The following is a 19,013-nucleotide window of genomic DNA, read 5'->3' on the forward strand; positions in this document are numbered from 1 at the left end:
AGATTTTCTAGCTCATAAATTCTAGATCTTTAAATTATTACTGATTCTTAATTTCTACAAATTATTTCTCCCTGATCTCAGTTCTCATTGTCCTGATCATCTTCTTATACCTTCAAAATTCTCTACTCCTAATGTGAAACAAACTTCTAATCATATTTCCTCATCAGATGCTTCAGAATTTTGAAGGTCATGTTCTCTTCAGTTTTGTCTTACATAAAAGGAAATGGATTTATTATAAGACCTTTATAATGCATTCTAGATCTAAAATTCTATCAATCTCTTATAAAACTCAGTTATTACCAATATTTGAAGTGAGAAAAAAGGTCTGATAATCTGGGTATTATTTCAATGGGGAAATTATGGAATAAAATAATTTGTAATTATCAAATCAGTACTTGTTTTCTAACATGCAAAGGACAGGCTGATAAATACATATAAAATTCTGCTTCAATGTGATGTACCTTTATGGCTCATACTGAGTTCTTGGGCAGTTTGCTAATTAAAAACTGATCCCTGATTTCTCTAAGTGAACTTGTCTTAACTGATTTTCTATGTTTCTTAATCTATAGACTGCAAGCTCTAAATTCATTGAAGATTTCCCCCCCTAAACTTATACAAATCATGATTTAGAGATACAAAGGATCTAATCCATCTAATCCAATATCCTAATCTTACTAAAGAAACTGAGACCCAGAATAACTCTTCCAAGGTCACACAGTGTTGCAGCAGAGATGGGATTCCAACATAGGTCATGATTTCATATTCAGTGCCCATTTTTTTAATCTCTTAAACTGCTTTCAAAGATACAGTAAATTATTTTTAAAGTCTCATTTTTAAAGCTACTTTACAACATACAAAAAAAAAGGTTGTCTTATAACCATAGCCACAGCACTTTCACAGAAATTATTTCCTCTGTTTCTTAAAACATGCCAGTGAGACACATAGGGAAGAGACCATATCCATTTTACAGAAAAGGAAATTTGAGGTTCAAGGAGCCTCAAGATCCCAGGTCATATTGAGAGGTAAAGTTCAGAAGGGAATTCAAGTCTTCTTTCTCCTACTTTAATAAGCACTCTTTCCACCACACCACACTGCCTCATGTTTTAAAACAGCATATTCTAATTGGTTATTATGAAATAAATTGTTTCATATTTTATATTCCTCATTAATATTTGATTCAGGATGAATTTGAATAAAACTCTTTCAATTGAAACCTCAAGTTTTAAATCAGAAAATGCCATCTAACTAATAGGTATTTACCTATTTGATGCTATATCAAAGTGAGAGCATGCTGGCAAAAACTCAGATAGGAAATCATTTTCCTAAAGATTTGCCAATGAATGCAGTCTAGGCTTGCAAAAGTTATACCTGATCACAGTTCTACTAGACTGAATTTAGGCAAATCTGCATGATGAATAGGCAATCTGTGTAGCCTACAAGTCATACATGCATTACTTACTTCAGATTTGAATCCTGGACTCCTAAGATGAAAAAAAACACTCTTCAATACAAAAAAGATTATGGGACATATTCTAATATCCTACAGAAAAATTTTCACTGTTACACTGTATAACATATAAAACTAAAAACTAATTAAGATCTGTAGGTACAATATCAATTTATGAAACTTAATTATGAAATACGATTTTATTATCTCATATCATCTAATAAAAAATGGAAAATAAAAATGTTCTATTCTAAATATTAATGAACTATCAACTATTTAAACAAATTTTACTAAGAGATGAAGAACAAAAAATACATTCATTTTTATTCTAAATAATATCATCATCTGTGAAGTTATTTTTCTTCTATTAATTTACCTTTAAACTACAGGACAGATTTTCAATGTCAATCAATAATATGCTCCTATGTAAAACTTCCTGAAAAGGAAAGAGGGACCTCCACATTCATGGGAAGAAAAAAAAAGGTAGAATGAATACAGAAGAATTTATTCTACAGTATTTCTAGTCCTGATTCCTCAAACTTTTGATTACTTCTGGAATAGTCATCAAAGTTCTTAAGGTATTTAATTTTTTGATGTGGCAAAGAACATTTGAAATAATAAAAGCAAACAATTCTAAGCCTATTTTATATTCTACTTCAGAGTGTAAAAATTCAAGCATGTGACATCTTTAATATGTGCCTAAACTTATGTTTTTAAAGAATCATATACTAGATGTAGAGAACACCCTAAATTTCATTGAATAGAATTTAAGGATGCTACTCTGAAAATTATACATTTAAAAACAACAGTTTAAATTTTTTTTTTGGTTTTTAGTAAATTCATATGAAAGAATCAATTCAACTTTTATTGGCAATCCTATTGATTGAGTTTGAGCTGGGTTAAATTACATAGGGATTTTCAAATTTTTATATCCCCTCATTTTTTTTTACTTATTGAAAAGATGATAATATTTATAAAATAATCAAATAAATAGGCAAATAATCTTAATTTAGGCCTAAACTAACATGAAAGGCCCAGCCATTTTCAGAATAAAATTAGTTAATAGATTTTTACTAAAGGATAATAGATTCTAATCCTTGCATTGTTGAGGAAAGTTATAGGCAATGTGTATATATCTATATTGCAAAATTAACAACATTGAATTTGCACTATACCTAATTAATCAAAATATTTCTAAAAACTTCACTGAGCTGCCATAATTTTTGTCAGCATATGTAGTACTGAATGACTAATAAAATACCTGAATTGAAACTATTCCAGTCTAGCAGTTTGTAAGATCTTGTGTTACCCATAATTCCGACAAAGGCTGAGTTCAAAACATCAAATTAGTAGATCAGTTTTAGGAGCAGAATAGTAGAAAATAAAATACTACAAACAAGAACATTGACAACACCATTCCACAGGAACTGGAAAGACAGACAGTAAAGTTAATAAGAAGTTGAAATAGAAAGGGGAAAAGGCGCATGCTATAGCAATCTAAAAATCTATTATCTAAAAGGAATATCTTAATATTCAAAACCACCCCATTTTCCCCTTGGCTTCACATTCTTAAAGACTTGTTTTTATCAAAATTTTTCTCTCTCTCTTAATATCTAATGAATGAGGGAGTGATTGAGAACAGGAGGAATAATAATAAAATACCTCCAAAATCACAACTTTGTAAAAGTTATACTGCTGTCTTCATAATAAAACCTTCCCTTAAATGCTGCCTCTGAAATAATTCCATATCTTCCCTAGTCAAGACAAATAAAAAAATAAAATTCTGAAAAATTAATTTGAGAGTGCAAACAGAGCATCTGTTAAAAATAAGCCCATGCATCTCAATCTACCATCAGTTTCTCCCCTAATGTTATTATCAGGGTATGTTAATAAATTCAGATAATCAAGAATATTATAATCTGACTTTTTAAATTTTTATGAAAATGGAAGAATTTTGGGGGTAGCTGGGTGGCTCAATGGATTGAGAGCCAGGCCTAGAGATGGGAGGTCCTAGGTTCAAACCTGGCCTCAGACACTTCCCAGCTGTGTGAACCTGGGCAAGTCACTTAACCCCCATTGCCTAGCCCTTACCACTCTTCTGCCTTGGAGCCAATACACAGTATTGACTCCAAGATGGAAGGTAAGGGTTTATTAAAATTAAAAAAAAAATAGAAGAATTTTAGTATTATTGGTAATTATTTAATATTCAATTTACTAGCGTTCTTTTATGAGTGCTATTTAATAATATATAATAAATATTTTCATTGCTTAAATATTTTTTCATGTTCATAGAAACCAGGGTAGTGATTATAGATATAGATATACTTTATTTCCACTTAGTGGGTTTTTAACTAAAAACCTAATTGAAGTTTTGTTTTTTAAAATCTATTCACTCTCACCGGACAGAGAGGCTAGTGAGAGTTATTCTATTTTCAAAACAAACAAACCCAGGATTAAGACACACAACAGTGCCTTTCACATGAGATATAATAAACACTTCATGAATTGAATTGATGCTATAAACATAATACTTTCACTTAAGCATCTATCATACACATAAGTTGCTCTCCCAGACTCTACAACTTAAATCAGAGCACAGGATGGTAAGACATTAAAACAAATATTTTTAGCTTATATATGGTTCCAACCAAACTTGTATGTATTCTTAAAAACATCCTTATAGCTTCTCTGGGCCTGGGTGGCAAAAGTTACTTAAGAAAATGTCGAAGTCAAACTTTTCATGTCGATGTACTTAGTGACTAGCCAGTGGTCACAGTAAGTTTTATAAGATCTCCTAAATTCAGAATTCCATTTCTTTTTCCAAATATAGAAAGCCAGAAAAAGACAAATTTGGAGTTTACCAGAAAAAGAGAAGTATCAAGCTCTTTAAGAGGTAGTAATATGATAAATAATTAAAATGGATTTTCTACAAATTACAACAAATACTTAGCACTACTTAAAGAAAGATCAAATAATGATCTTTAACCTTTCTTCCAATTATAACACTATGAAACTACATTTTAACTAGAAAAAACAGAAGAGGAAAAAGAGGACAAACAGAAGGGGGGTAGGTGGGAAGAGAAAACTGATGCTTTAAAAAGATGCAGCTGCCAACCTTGAAAACTGAATAATCCTGGCTCATGCATGCACCCCCAAAGTAAATAGCCCTCTCTAAAACCTTTTTTTCAGAACTCCAATGCCCAATACAAAAATTTACATGTATAGGATTTTTCTAAGTATTTTTACTTAGCTTCTCTGTAATTAAAAATGACCCAAATAATAATGAATTGCTACTAATTTATCTGTTAATATGAAGACATTAAGTTAAAAGGATTTTAATGGCTCTGGGAAGAGAGAAAAAACAAAACAAAACTCATATGTATATTGTGCTTTTCACCTGAGAGCTTCAAAACACTTTACTTTTTTATGGTGTCAGTATGTGTGCTCATGGAGAGGCTATGAGAATTGACAAGTAAAAAAAAAACAAATAAGGAAATAGTTAATAAAATATACACCAAGTGCTACACATATGTAGATATATAGAATACTGACATCACATAACAAAAAGGTTTAACTTGGGCAAAATCATACATTAAGTCAATAACAGAAAAATAATATTCCACTTAGAATGTTAAAATTCAGAAAGTTTGTAGGTACTGTTCAGGAAGATAATTATTCTATATTTTGCTAGTTTGTAATTTAGAAAACTACCTTGTTAATGTCTAATTCAAGTTCCTAAAATTACTAAAACGTGGCTACCTACTTCCTTTGTACCTTGATAATTATGACCAAAGATTATGAAGGAAAATATAAAATTCTTTGTATCTTTACATAAATAAATTTCTATATGCAAGAAACATGAGCTCCTAAGAAAAATTATAAATATTTTGAAAATTCTTAATCATACTAAATATATAAATTTTCAAATTTAATTAAGTAAACCTCTTTAAATAGAAACTTAAATATGCAATTCATAAATATTAATTGCAACACAAAAGGAACTAATAATGGTGATTGTGGCTAGGTAGCTAATGGCAAGATTTTATCTTTCTAGCTTTAAAAATGCCAACCTTAAGGGTCAACCTCAAAGTACTTTCTTAGTCAAAACTTAATCCAAAATAACTGAATGCATTTTTAAGAATGTGTTTGAAAAGTCATCTTTTAAAATTATTAAGATGGCTAGAAATATCTTTAGGATGATAACTTCTTATAAATCTATTTTAGAAGATTTTAGCTTAAAAGCATAATACAATTTAAAGAAATAATTTTTAAAATCAAAACCTAAACTTAACAGAACATTTAACAAAATAATTTTCCTTTTTTCAACATACCAGGATTGTGGATGCGATCCAAAAGCTTTACAGAACGTGCACTAACAACACCTCCAACATGCACAAGAAATCCAGGAGGAAATGCCGTCAAGGTGAAAAATGGAAATTCCTGGTAGGAAAAAAGTGTAAAGAAGAAAATTAAGTCAGAAACTTGTTAAGTTTCAATAACTTCTATCAGTTACATTATTTTTTTCTGCCCACTAAAATTAGAAGCATGCTGGTTATAGATATATTTTTCTAAATATATCATGTAATTCATTTGTGACTTTTCAGTAAATTGTCACGTAAATGCTATAGTAGTTAGAGAGCAATGGACATCAAAAAAGGCCTGAGTTCAAATCCTGCCTCATACACCTCCTGTGTAATCCTAAGCAAGTCACTTAACCACTCAGACTCAGCTTCATTTACTCATTTAAAAGGGGGAGCAGGAGGAGAAGGAATAAAAGCTTTCAGAGTTCCTGGGATTCCAAGTACACTAAAGCCCTAATAAGGTTATCCTTCAAATTTAGGTTAAACTCTCAGGACCCTGGGCAAGACCTTTAATAAAAATAGTGGTAAAAGGGAGAAAAAACAATGATATGGGTCTCTAACTCTGAAATGGCAAATACATGGGACATTTCTGGGGAGATGAGAATAAGAAGGAAAAAGAGAAACTAAAAAAATGTATATACTTTCTACAGCTACTGAATAAACAAGCACTAACATATACTAACACCTTTTCTGAAGACCACTGTTCTGAAATTCAGCATGGGATGAAAAAATAAAATAAAAAGGCTCTGAAAGTCAAAAATAAAATTTCAAAGTTCCCATGAATTAATAAATTCATGCCATTTATTCACAGACTTCCCAAGGTCTTCAATCAGAACCTATATACTCTTATAACAAAGCTGAGTTTTATGGGATTATTTTTTATATTTTTTGACCCAACAGCAAATCAAAAACTGAAGGCACTAAGGGATTACTTAATTGTCCCAAACAAGAACATTTATAATAGCAAAAAATGACAAATAGTAGCCTGACAAGAGAAAAAACACAAAAGAAAAAGAAAAAAGGGGCCAAAAGAGCCTAGAAACCACCATGCTTAGCAAACACTTGACAGGGAAGGGCAATATAGAGTTAGATATATAGAGAGAATATAAATTTGTTTATAAACTCTTATGGAAGGGTAGTGGAAAATTATAAGCAGTACTACTCCCCTCAAAGAGTAGAAACAATGAAAGGTAAATTTACAGAAAACCCAGGAAGAAATTTAATTATGGAAAAATACTTAATGAAAAATGGTAAAAGATTTGTTGTTTTATTTAAATTCTCACATTCTGATGTATTTTTTTTAATTAAAGTATAAGAAGGAAACAGGCAGACTTTCACAAATAATACTGTATAGACAACATGTTTACAGATACATAACTGAAAAATTTAGTCTTGTACTGTACTCACTGTTTGATGATTATAAAAAAAGCATTTGATTCAATAGACTAGGTATCTTTAAAGCTTAGATCACAATCATGTAACATTCCTTAAAAGTTGTACAAATATAATTTTGTTCAATATTTCTCTGATTATTATCATCCAATAGACATAAAAGATATACATATTCTGGCCTAAAGTGAGCATGTCCAGCATAGAACACAAAGCAAAGAGATTTCATACAGAAGATAAAGGTCTGCAGACCCTTGTTTGTGGATAACAGCGTACAAATTTTTTCAAGAATGGAAAACTATAGTCTCCTAAAGGAGACTCATAATTATTCAAAAGAATTCGGCCTACCTCACACCTAGCAGACTGGCTAACATGATAGCAAAGGAAAGTAATGAATGCTGGAGGGGATGTGGCAAAGTTGGGACGTTAATGCATTGCTGGTGGAGTTGTGAATTGATCCAACCATTCTGGAGGGCAAAATGGAGCTATGCACAAAGGGCGCTAAAAGACTGCCTGCCCTTTGATCCAGTCATAGCACTGGTGGGTTTGTACCCCAAAGAGATCATAAGGAAAAAGACTTGTACAAGAGTATTCATAGCTGCACTCTTTGTGGTGGCAAAAAATTGGAAAATGAGGGGATGCCCTTCAATTGGGGAATGGCTGAACAAATTGTGGTATATGTTGGTGATGGAATACTATTGTGCAAAAAGGAATAATAAAGTGGAGGAATTCCAGGGTGACTGGAACAACCTCCAGGAAGTGATGCAGAGCGAAAGGAGCAGAACCAGGAGAACATTGTACACAGAGACTGATACACTGTGGTACAATCAAATGTAATGGACTTCTCCATTTGTGGCAATGCAGTGATCCTGAACAACATGGAAGGATCTATGAGAAAAACCACTATCCACATTCCGAGGAAAAACTGTGGGAGTAGAAACACAGAAGAAAAACAACTGCTTGAATACATGGGTCAAGGGGATATGATTGGGGATATAGGCTCTAAATGAATATCCTAATGCAAACACCAACAACATGGAAATGAGCTCGGATCAAGGGCACATGTGATACCCAGAGGAATCACACTTCGCCAATGGGAGGGGTTGGGGGGGGGGGGAGGAAAAGAAAATGATCTTTGTATCTAATGAATAATGTCTGAAAATGACCAAATAAAATAATGTTAAAAAAAAAAAAAGAATGATCCCTGGGAGAAGCCCAAGTCAAAGTGTCTTGACCTATAAATTTTTATCACTCACTTCAAGAGTGATCCTCTCTAAGTCTTCACCCAACTCTCTATATAAATTTTTCTATTTGCCTTAAAAAGCCTGTCTATGTCATTGATCAGGATCTCAGATTCAGCTAGGGAATCTGCAGATCTCTGATTTGTTTGTCTTGCCTACCAAATAAAACCAGACTTTGCTCAGACCAAAAAAAAAAAAAAAGAATTTGGCTAATAATCCACAAAAGAAAATCAAGGGGATCAAAATATAGATTGTTATGGTTTTGATATTCAGTTGGATGAGCATCCATTAGTATAGGTTTTCTGAACAAACATTAGATATAGAAATCTGAATCAAGAACAAGAAAATCATAATGAGAAAAACACCAAAAAGCCCTATCACACTAGGAAGAAACTAGATTTTCTTCAAAGGGTATTGCCTGACCTGGCTTAAAGGATCAAAGGTTCAGATCACCGATGTAGCTCCCTGAGGTATTCCTAATTACAAAAGCCAGGCACAAGTAGTCACTGGGATCTTCCCTCAAGTTTCTGACCAGCAGGCCACTGGCATGACCAACACCAACAAAAGAAAACTATGCTCAGTTAACTTAATATTGTATCTTCATTAATGACTATCCTTTATTCTGGTTAAGTCAGCCTCCTTTGGTTAACTATCAGAGGTTCACCAAGTATCTCATTTGGTTACAATCTTCATATCTGAAGTACCAGACTCGCCTGCCAGACATATAGCCCTACTATAAGAAGAACTGAATTGCCTTTTTGGAAATTATTAAATGTTTATAAAGCCCTAGCACTCATCCTGTAACTAAGGCCCACTGCTTTTAACATCAATATTCTTCTAATGATGTTTTGTGGCTTCAGGAAAATATCAGTCTCCAAAAATTTAAGGATTATGGGATGGATAAGCTTAATATCTATAAAAATGGGCATATTAAGGGGGAATCCATTGCAGCATGTTACCAACAAAAACTGCATGGGAGAATATCAAAGACACAGCCCTAGAGACGAATGACCAGAAAAGGAGGTAGATCAAGAACAAGAAACATCTGATGGATAGTCGATGTACTTTATAGATCTCCAACCCTAACCTCTCCTGTCCCCTGACATATTTTGTGGTCCCCCTAAGGAAATATTGTAATAATAACAATAATAATAACAAGTATTTGTATAGCACTTGATAGTTTACAAAATGATTTACATGTTATCTTATTTATTCCAAGAAGCAAATCTCTGAGACAGGTACTATTATTTATCTTCATTTTACAAATGAGTAAACTGAGAAATCAAGTGATTTGCCAATGGTCACAAAGTTATTAAGTGTCTGAAGGAGGATCTGAACTTGGGGTCTTCTTGATTCCAAGCCAGAACTCTATTTCACTGTCACTAATTGTAAGCATAAATAAGAACAACCCTAGATAAATGACTAAGATGGACTGGAGAGATTATTTGCACCAACTTGATCCCAAATATATCAAAGTATCAATATAACAAAAAGGAAATTTGACCACCATATTTTATTTTTAAAAATCACATTTTACAGGTAGTCACAAACTAAGGAATAGTATTACCTAAATAATTTTTTTAATTCTTAGGAGGAAGCTAAGTGGGTCAGCAAATAGAGAGCCAGCCCTGGAGACTGGAAGTCCTGGATTCAAATTTAGCCTCAGAAACTTTCTAGCTGTGTGATCCTAGGCAAGTCATTTAATCCCAACTACTTAGTCCATATCAAGCTCTTTTGCCTTGGAATCAATACTTAGTATCAATTTTAAGACAGAAAGTAGGGGTTTAGAAAATAAATAAAATCATAAGCAATGCTAAAGAGGTATATAGTAGAGCAGCGGTTCTCAACCTCTCAATCTGTAGCAATGAGAATACATAATGCATATCAGGTATCTACATTCCGAATCATAACTGTAGCAAAATTACAGTTTTGAAGTAGCCACCAAAATAATTTTTTGGTTTGGGGTCACTGCAACATGAGGAACTGTATTGTAGGGTCACAGCATTAGAAAGGTTGAGAACCACTGTAGTAGAGGAAAGGTTCATAATCTGCAGTCCATGGACTCTTCTTAAAGGAGTGTGTGGATAGATTTCAGGGGATCCATGAATTGGATGGGAAAAAAAAGAACACCTTTATTTTCACTAACTTCTACCTGATTCTGAAAAACAACTTCAACTATTTAAAAATATTATTCTGATAAAACAGTCACAGGTTTCAGCAGGCTGTGAAATGGAGGCATGACACAATAAAAATATAAGTAAGAACTCCTGCAGTCAAGAAGTAATCTTGACTGCAATAAATTAATTTAGGTTGCTTCTTTAAAGAAATAAACACCCAGTGAGGCAATGTGACAGAGTGGAAAAGGCAATGGGCTTGGAATCCTAAAGCTGGGCTTGGTTCCTGTCTTTGGCAGAAGGGATAGGTCCCTGTCTAGCCACACGTACCTATTTCATTACCTACATATGGTGAGGAGGGTCAGAGGAGAATTTTTTTAAGGTATTTTGAAATACTTTAATTTTCAAATTATGATATAAGTAACTGCTGTTGTGGCTGCTCTAGTAAAAAAGGTACTCTTTCAGGGTGTTAATAATAAAAGTTAGCAAAAGTTGGCAAAGTGCTTTATATATGTTAACTCTTCAAAAGTTCTTCAAAGACAAAGAAAAAGGGCATGAAAAATAGTGGTCACGTTTCCCTCAAAAGGCAGGCAAAGACAAGGAACTCACTGATCTACTCAGGAATTTATCAAACTGGGTCAGCAAAAAGTGCTCAATCTATATATACAAACTTCCTAAAGATAAAGACCATAAAAGAAAAATGTGAATTAGGAGTTATTTAATATACTTTTGCCCTGAAATGCTAATTTTAAAAAATTATTAAAACACATATAAATAAAATAGAATCTTAGATTTCCTTAAGCACAGACTCAGAATTTAAAGCCATTTAATACAACCTATATATGAACAAGAGTCTTATTTATAAAATGTCCATAATTATTATAGTCAATTAGTGAAACTCTCCAATCAGACAAAACACACTACCCTCTGAGGTGGCCCATTCCACTTCTAGATGATTCTAATTATAAGGAAGTTTTCCTTGTTACCCATACTTTGCATCCTTTTGTAAAAATATTTTTTAAAAATTCTTATAGTATCAGTTCTAAGAAATTAGAGTGGTAAAGACAAGGCAATCAGGATTAAGTGACTGCCCAGGATCATATACCCAGGAAGTGTCTAAAGCCACATTTAAACCCAGGACCACCCAATTCCAAGACCTGCTGTTCTATCCACTGTACTACCTAACTGCCAAAGACTGTCTTCTCTCCTGGGCTGTGTCTTTCATAAATTTCTGGACATCCCTACTCTGTAGCTACTCTATGTAATCTAGCTTAGATAACTAAAGGACAATGAGAAATGTTCAAGAAGCAGAGTTCTGAGAGTACCTTGAAGGGCAATACTAAAAAAGCTTAAGTCTGAAAGATTTAGGCAAGGTAGTGCAAAAGTCATTTTTTTACATTTACATAAATATAAAAAGACTTCAATTTTTCCATTACATAGTTAATATGTTCATGCTGCTAAGGTGGAATAGCATAATGAACTCTCATACTCATAAAAACTCTATGAGGTAGTATTGTCCCCATTTTACACCTGAGGAAACTGAGACAAGCAGAGATAAGGTGACTTGCCCAGGGTCACACAGCTAGTAAGAATCTGAAGCCACATTTGAAATCAGGTCTTCTTAACTCCAGGCCCAGCACTCTATCCACTGCAGAATTTAGCTATGTATTATAAGCAACAACCAAAATTTAGGAAGCAGCCAATATGCTACACATAGAAAACATCTGCCCTACTTTGGGGGAAAGTAGTATACTGATTGAAAACAATTGCATTGGTGTTAGTGAAAATAGTCTATATAGAGATTCTGAATTACATACACTTATTTTCCTTCTATGAAGTAGTTTCATTAAAATGCTTATTCTTTTAGCACAAGAAACAATAATCAAATATAAGATGTTGAGAAAAGAAAGGATTTCTTCTCTATTCTCAAAGATTTAAAGCAACTTCTTCCTCTACAAGGAGGAAAACAAGGTATATAAAGAGAGAATTCGTATTTAAGTCGATCCACAGTCATTAAGTAATCTAGGGTTCATTAAGAAATCTAAGAAAAAATTTAACCATGTGCCTGAATATCTATGAAGAAGGTACTTCAAGCTTCAGTGGTTCTAATTCTAAAGAGTTTTTAAAACATGTCACATTAGCAACACAACCACAAGTAAATGAAAGAGCATGTAAACAAGTTACATTCAATCCATTACTTCATACTAACTCTTTGCATTTATATTCCTGTTAGGGAGTCAGCTTCACCCTATTGATTCAACAGCAATAATGGGGCCAAATAATACAGATTATGTTGACAAGTTTAGTTTTTACAGGTTATAAATGAAATTATAGTACACAACATGCCAAATTTCAATCCCTTGTAAACAATTTCATGGGCTTTAAGTTCACTAAAAAATCAAATTCCAGACTAAAATTCAAAGTAATATGCACTATATTTTGAAGACAGATGTAAAATTATTGGCACAGACATAATTAAAGACACAATATACATATAAAATTTTATTACATCAAAATCCAAGAAACCTCAAACTGTTGACTTATGATTACAATTTGATTGAAACCACAATTTCATTCTAAGGGAACTAGAAAGAAACAGAAGATACAAATATTCTGGGGAGTGAGTTAAAAATTTTTTTTAAGGTTTCTGGAATCTAGAAAGAAAGTAGGAGGAATCATGAATATACTTTTGCTCACATCTGCTTTATGCTCTTAAGATCTTAGTTTTTTTGCATATTTCTTTTAGTGAGTAGCCACAATCTAGATTTTTCAGATGGGATTAATCGAGTAGTTTAAATGCAGAAGAGGTGAAGAATAGTTGAAAGGTAATTGTTACTTAAAGATAAGCAAGATAGCTGCTTCTTAGCTCTCACCTCAGTTAATTTCTTCTTCTCTAGTTACTTATGAGGCAAACAAACAAGGAAAGGGATTGGGGGAAGAATTTGTCTACCAAAAACTGTTTTGGCAATATAGAATATTTGGGGCATTGCAAAATCTTTCATTATACTTAGTGGTATTTTTCATAATAGAATTTTATATGTATTTTTAAATGCCAGCATAAAACGGGTTTTTTTAATGCTTTTAAGCTTCAAATAAAATCTTATGTGCTGAAAGCTAACTACATTTAAAAATGAAATGAAATACATTATCATGCATCATATTAGTTAATGGGCCTCACAAGTGTCATTAAATTAAAAAATATTAACATGGTACATTATGAACAGGAAGAAAACTAGCCAACATTTTCAAAAGAAAAAGAAAAAGCTTAAGACAAATTTCAAATAATCAATATTAAAATTTTTAAAGCTCTCAATCCAAGAAACAAAGACTCTCACACATTTTTAGAAACATACCCGACTTCTACAGAACCTATGAGGCGATCCTCCCTTAGCAATGAAGTAACAAAAAATGAAAAGAGAAAATCATCCAAAAACTATAACTATTCATTTTACCTTGATATATTTCAATATATATTTAGTTTACATGAAATAATACAAATGTCTAAATAATTATATCAATTACATTTAAAAATCCAAATATGAAATGTGTGAATTCTTTATTATTTTCAGTGAACTAGATAATGCTAAAAACATTCTAAGTAAATAAAACAGTGAAATTATTTTTAACCATATTAACTCTAACTGAAATTACTTTAATACTTATTTTCTACAATATAATTCCATTGCATAAGCTTTTTTTCAGTGTCATGATTATCTACAATGAGATTTCAAGGCAAAAAAGTTAGTTGCATTCAATGGTGATTCCACATCAGTTTTATACAAAAGATAATAAATACATTAATATTTTGAATCTATGATAAAATTTTAAAACTTTATAATTGCTACTGTAAAACTCTTTAAAGGGACTCATAAAAATACACTCTACCAAAAAAAACCATAAAGTAATAAAATCCCAGTAATGCATCACATTTCTTTCAAACCATTAACAACATAAGAACAATGAAAGATGATTCCTTACCCTCTGTTCCAGCGCTGATTGAGTCTGCTGTCTTAAAAGAGCTTTAAATGGCCCCCCTTCTTTTCCAGCACTCCCACTGCCCATTCCTAAGGAATATCAGCACATAAATAATATCTATGGAAACAAACAACTTTTCATAGAAACAGAAAAATTGGGTGTAATTATTTTTATGCCATGAGAATCCTACAATTATTTTTAAATGCACCAAGCAAAATATTTTGTTTAAATTAATATCATTAAAACAAATAAATTGTATTTGGTCAAGTACTTCATTTTGTATGTTGACATTTTCACTTACAATGAAGATTTCCTAGTATACCAACAACAGATTTATAATATGTTTTACAAAGTCTAAATGTTGTATATTTTATGCTAACTTCCTTCAATTATAGAAATAATATTGAAGGGATAAATTTGTACTCTACAAGGTTCTCCTTTCAAAAAAATATATTATGCATAAGTACCTACTGAAAATAATTAGTCTCTATGTATTGATGCCAAATATAATAAATGCCACTAATTCCTCATAGAACCTTTAGGGAAATACCTAACCTCTTTGGTCATCTTACTTTCCTCATCTGTAAAAAGATGAGTTGGATTAGTTCACCCTCCCCTCCCCCCACTTCAAAATGTAATGATTCTAAATAAAATTGATTGCCTTGCCAAAGGTCTACGTTTATATGTATGTGTGTCACAGAAAGACTTTCAAGGACTGTTCCAAAATATTCTAGTGAACCCAAATATTTAAACTATCTCAACACATTGTTTTAAAATGTACGTTATCTACCAGATCATTATGTCAAATGATATTTATATTTTTCAAAGCCCTTTCATAGAAGTAGACAAAAAACAATAAGCTTAAAACCCAGAATAATATAGAAGAAGAAAGTCACAAATGGATATAGTTATGAATGAAAGAGTTGTATTTAGCTATATTTTTAAATCTTTATGTTAAATTACTTCCCCTACCTTTTCTTCTTCTTTTGACAATACAAACTGACTGAATCAGGGCAAAAAATTATATTATGAACATCAGGGTACAGGTGAGAAATAAGAATTTGACATGCTAAAGTTAACAACTCAGTCCCACCCTTTTCAAAATTAATGTATACAGTCTTAGTACAATTCCCTATGTAAGAACTAGTATATTTTTAGCTGTTCTTGGATAAGGAAACAAAGTTTAGCATATGTATAGTCCCATTCTGTTGTTTTTCTTCCAGAAAAATTAAACTATTCTTTTAACTCATAACATACTTTCTAGGGACTATACAATACTAACTAGAGACACAAAGCATACTGAAAGCACAAAACAAAATGGATTCCTTAGAGAGAAAAAAAATATACCACCACTACCAAGGAATCTTAGCAGAACATTGCGATGGTTTACGCCAATGGAATGAAATAAGAGAAAGTGAAAACAAAAAGTATAGCTCTGATGAGAAAAACTAATTTGAACAAAATAACTACATTTAAAAATGGTTACTAACAACATGATAGCAGGGATATGAATGAAGTTAATGTGAAGGGAAATTCAAGTATATGAACCAAAATGGGAATCCTACTGATTGGAAAACAAGGTATTTTATTCCTAGGCCTTATTTTCTTGAAAATGTAAATTTTTTCAACATAGTAAAATATGTATATACATATACACATACTGTCAGCATCATTTTTCAAAAAAGTATTAAACATTTAAATATCCATGAGTGTAACTGTGTAATTGTCTCATATAGGGTTTTTTTTTCTCCTTTGCAAATAAGAAAAACAGATGCTCCATGTGTAATACCCAATAATTCCTTATAATAAGGTTACAATTATCTGTTAAGCTGTAGTTAAAAAAAAATAGAGGGGGGAAAGCTGTTATAGTTTGATCCTACCAGAGGCAGCCAGGAGCAGCTCTTCACTGAAAGAAACACTTTTCCTCAGAACTGGGCTGACATGGCTAGAGTGATGAGGGATAAGGCTAGATTCCGAGAAGAGACAGGACTTTTTAAGATGAGGGGAACCAGAAGAGAGAGAGGGGGAGCTGGGACACAGGAAAATCCTAGGCCCCTGTGGGTAAGGTGCTGTGGAGGAAAGTGGTAGAGAAAAGATGTAGATTCAGAAGATGATCAGAAAAAAGCAGGATAAGGAAAGCAATAATGATGAAACAAAACATAACATTAAAAATGAATTTTTTAATGCAGACATATACAGCCATCTTATGAAAAGTTCCCATTAGGAAACAGTAATGCCAAGACCATATAATGTCACAATGTAGATGAAAAACATATTATACATACTTTAAAATGAAAACACCTATTAGAAGCTTTATTCAATAGGTTCTTGAGTATTCTCTAATATCTTAAGATTTCATGGTATCCTGACCTGTTTTATATTACTTCAATAATATATTTAAGCTACATGTACCAATTTAAAATGTATCAAATGTAAAATACTTTTATGGCCTTAAAACTTGAATAGGTTATAATTTTTAAATGTGTCTGCACCAAATAAAATATTGCAGTGCACACTAAACAGTATATTTTAATAGGAAAATATACTAAAAAAAATTTAAATGGGGTTGTCATCTCATCAATTTGGTTGTTCTCTCCAATGATGCTTTTTATTTGCTATTTATTACAACAACCCAAATAATTTTTGTTTCAATAAGAATAGGTAGGTGGGATACTTTTCTGACTTTGAAGTCAAGCAATACTTTTTCTTATGCAAATTTAAACTATATTATCAATACTTTAAAATCTTTTTTTTTCTTTTCTCTCTGAGAAAGATGTTACCAGCCAGTCTATTATATATAGTCACAAAAAATGTAACTATAATGAAGGTCAAATAATAGCCCATCAATCAAAATAACTATATGTAGTCTTTTAGCCCTATCCTCCAAAGACCCAACATAAAACATTCTACTATACAACGGGGCAACTATATAAAGAGCTAAGATAATAAAGCACAGAAGTTTATCAGTGAAACAAATTATGGGCATAATGGTAAATATAGAAGCTAATTAGTAGTTTAGAATTTTGAATCCTAAGCTATTTAAATTTTTTGAAAAGGTAATAAATAAAAAATCAAAATATCAAACACTACTGAAATGCTTTGCTGGCCAAAGTACTTCCTCATTCAGTCATATTTTACATTTAAATATTATTTTGTTCATAAAAGAATAATTAATTAATCATTCCCAGATGGGCTATAAGTAATTTTTATATAATATCAATTTATAATTCTTTGAACATATTTTCTCCATTTTTATTTTTAGTTTTCTTAGTTTTAATTTTGGAATTTGCCTCCAAATATTTCTCAAAGAATATAGAAATAAAGTAAACAGATATGGGACCAAGCAAAAATTGACTGTATTTTGCTAGATGTAGAGAGACAACTACTAAGCATATTCAGCTATTAACTTGGGATTCACAATTTTTGGTCCAGACATCATTTCATCAGGTAAGGGAACTCATTATTTGTCAACTGTCTTCATCAATGCAATTCCATTAACTGTCTGAACTTTTAATCTTGGAAAGCTGCCATGCTCATACTAACTATATCAGAAGCAGGACATGAACACAGCTTTTTCAAACTCCAATGAGAGCCCTTTATCATCTACACCATGTTCACACTCTCCTGGTTTCCACATAAGTGAAGGGAAATATGAAGAGATATAGGCATATTTTTATATACATTTAAATTTCAAGGAATACAGTTGATTCAGGAAAAACCCAGGAGCATTAAAGCATTAACTACACTGTCTATGCTTACTTTTGACATTTATAAAACTAAAAGCATAATGTACTATATTAAGGCAACTGATAAGAATAGGTATTCTAACTGAAAAGTAGATAATACCATTGTATAAATTTTAATTTAAGAAACCCAAATTATAGAAATAAAATGTCTATTTCTTTAGTTCTAAGTGAATAAAAAAATAAAAGTTCAAAATATATATTTCTAGAGTTTAGACATATGAATTACAAAAAGTTTTCACTGATGCTTACAGTAAATTTGCTCACTGGTTCCTATATTACCATCACAACTTTTCATAGCTAAGTTCTTAGATGTTAGTATCCACAAGGGTGGAGAACATAGTTAAAACTTTATTCGCAGGAGTGTGAAAGTTTTTATGTCTAAACATGATACAGGATCTAAACAGAGTATCCACTTAGTTTAAATGGTTAAAAATGAGACAAACAAAAAATTTGGAGAGGAAAATATAAAAATTCAACTTATTTTTTATGAAATGAATTCAATTTTTATCAAAATTTTATAGAGAGAGACTAGAAATAATTGCTGGCTGATAATTACTACTTTCATTTCCTGAAAAGCTAAAAAAATTCTGTTTTTTCTAAAGACAGAGGCAGTCACAAAGATGACAAGTAGTTGTTCAAAGCTCATGAAATACCATCCACAAGATCTAACCAATATATTAAGAAAAAATTCTTTTTATAAATATTCTATTACTGTAAACACAACAATTTAGATTCAGAAC

The 19,013-nt window shown here is 31.7% G+C and overlaps 1 protein-coding gene across 50 annotated transcripts in view; it reads right to left on the minus strand.

Annotated features, from left to right (window-relative positions):
- C2CD5 (C2 calcium dependent domain containing 5) overlaps window positions 1–19,013 on the minus strand; it is a 164,108-nt gene that overhangs the window by 96,873 nt on the left and 48,222 nt on the right. For 12 of the 50 annotated variants that reach the window (XM_056799392.1, XM_056799400.1, XM_056799389.1 and 9 more), the window contains 2 exons: window positions 14,531–14,616; window positions 5,779–5,887 (listed from right to left, as the gene is read on the minus strand). In XM_056799392.1, the coding sequence (XP_056655370.1) occupies window positions 5,779–5,887; window positions 14,531–14,616 (195 nt within the window). Of the gene's footprint in view, window positions 1–2,708; window positions 2,775–5,778; window positions 5,888–13,905; window positions 13,939–14,530; window positions 14,617–16,407; window positions 16,597–19,013 lie in introns of all 50 variants that reach the window. The other 38 variants (XM_056799378.1, XM_056799369.1, XM_056799367.1 and 35 more) reach the window with 7 other exon arrangements.

This window comes from Monodelphis domestica, chromosome 5, assembly GCF_027887165.1.
Source record: "Monodelphis domestica isolate mMonDom1 chromosome 5, mMonDom1.pri, whole genome shotgun sequence".
In the NCBI taxonomy this organism is placed as follows: domain Eukaryota; kingdom Metazoa; phylum Chordata; class Mammalia; order Didelphimorphia; family Didelphidae; genus Monodelphis; species Monodelphis domestica.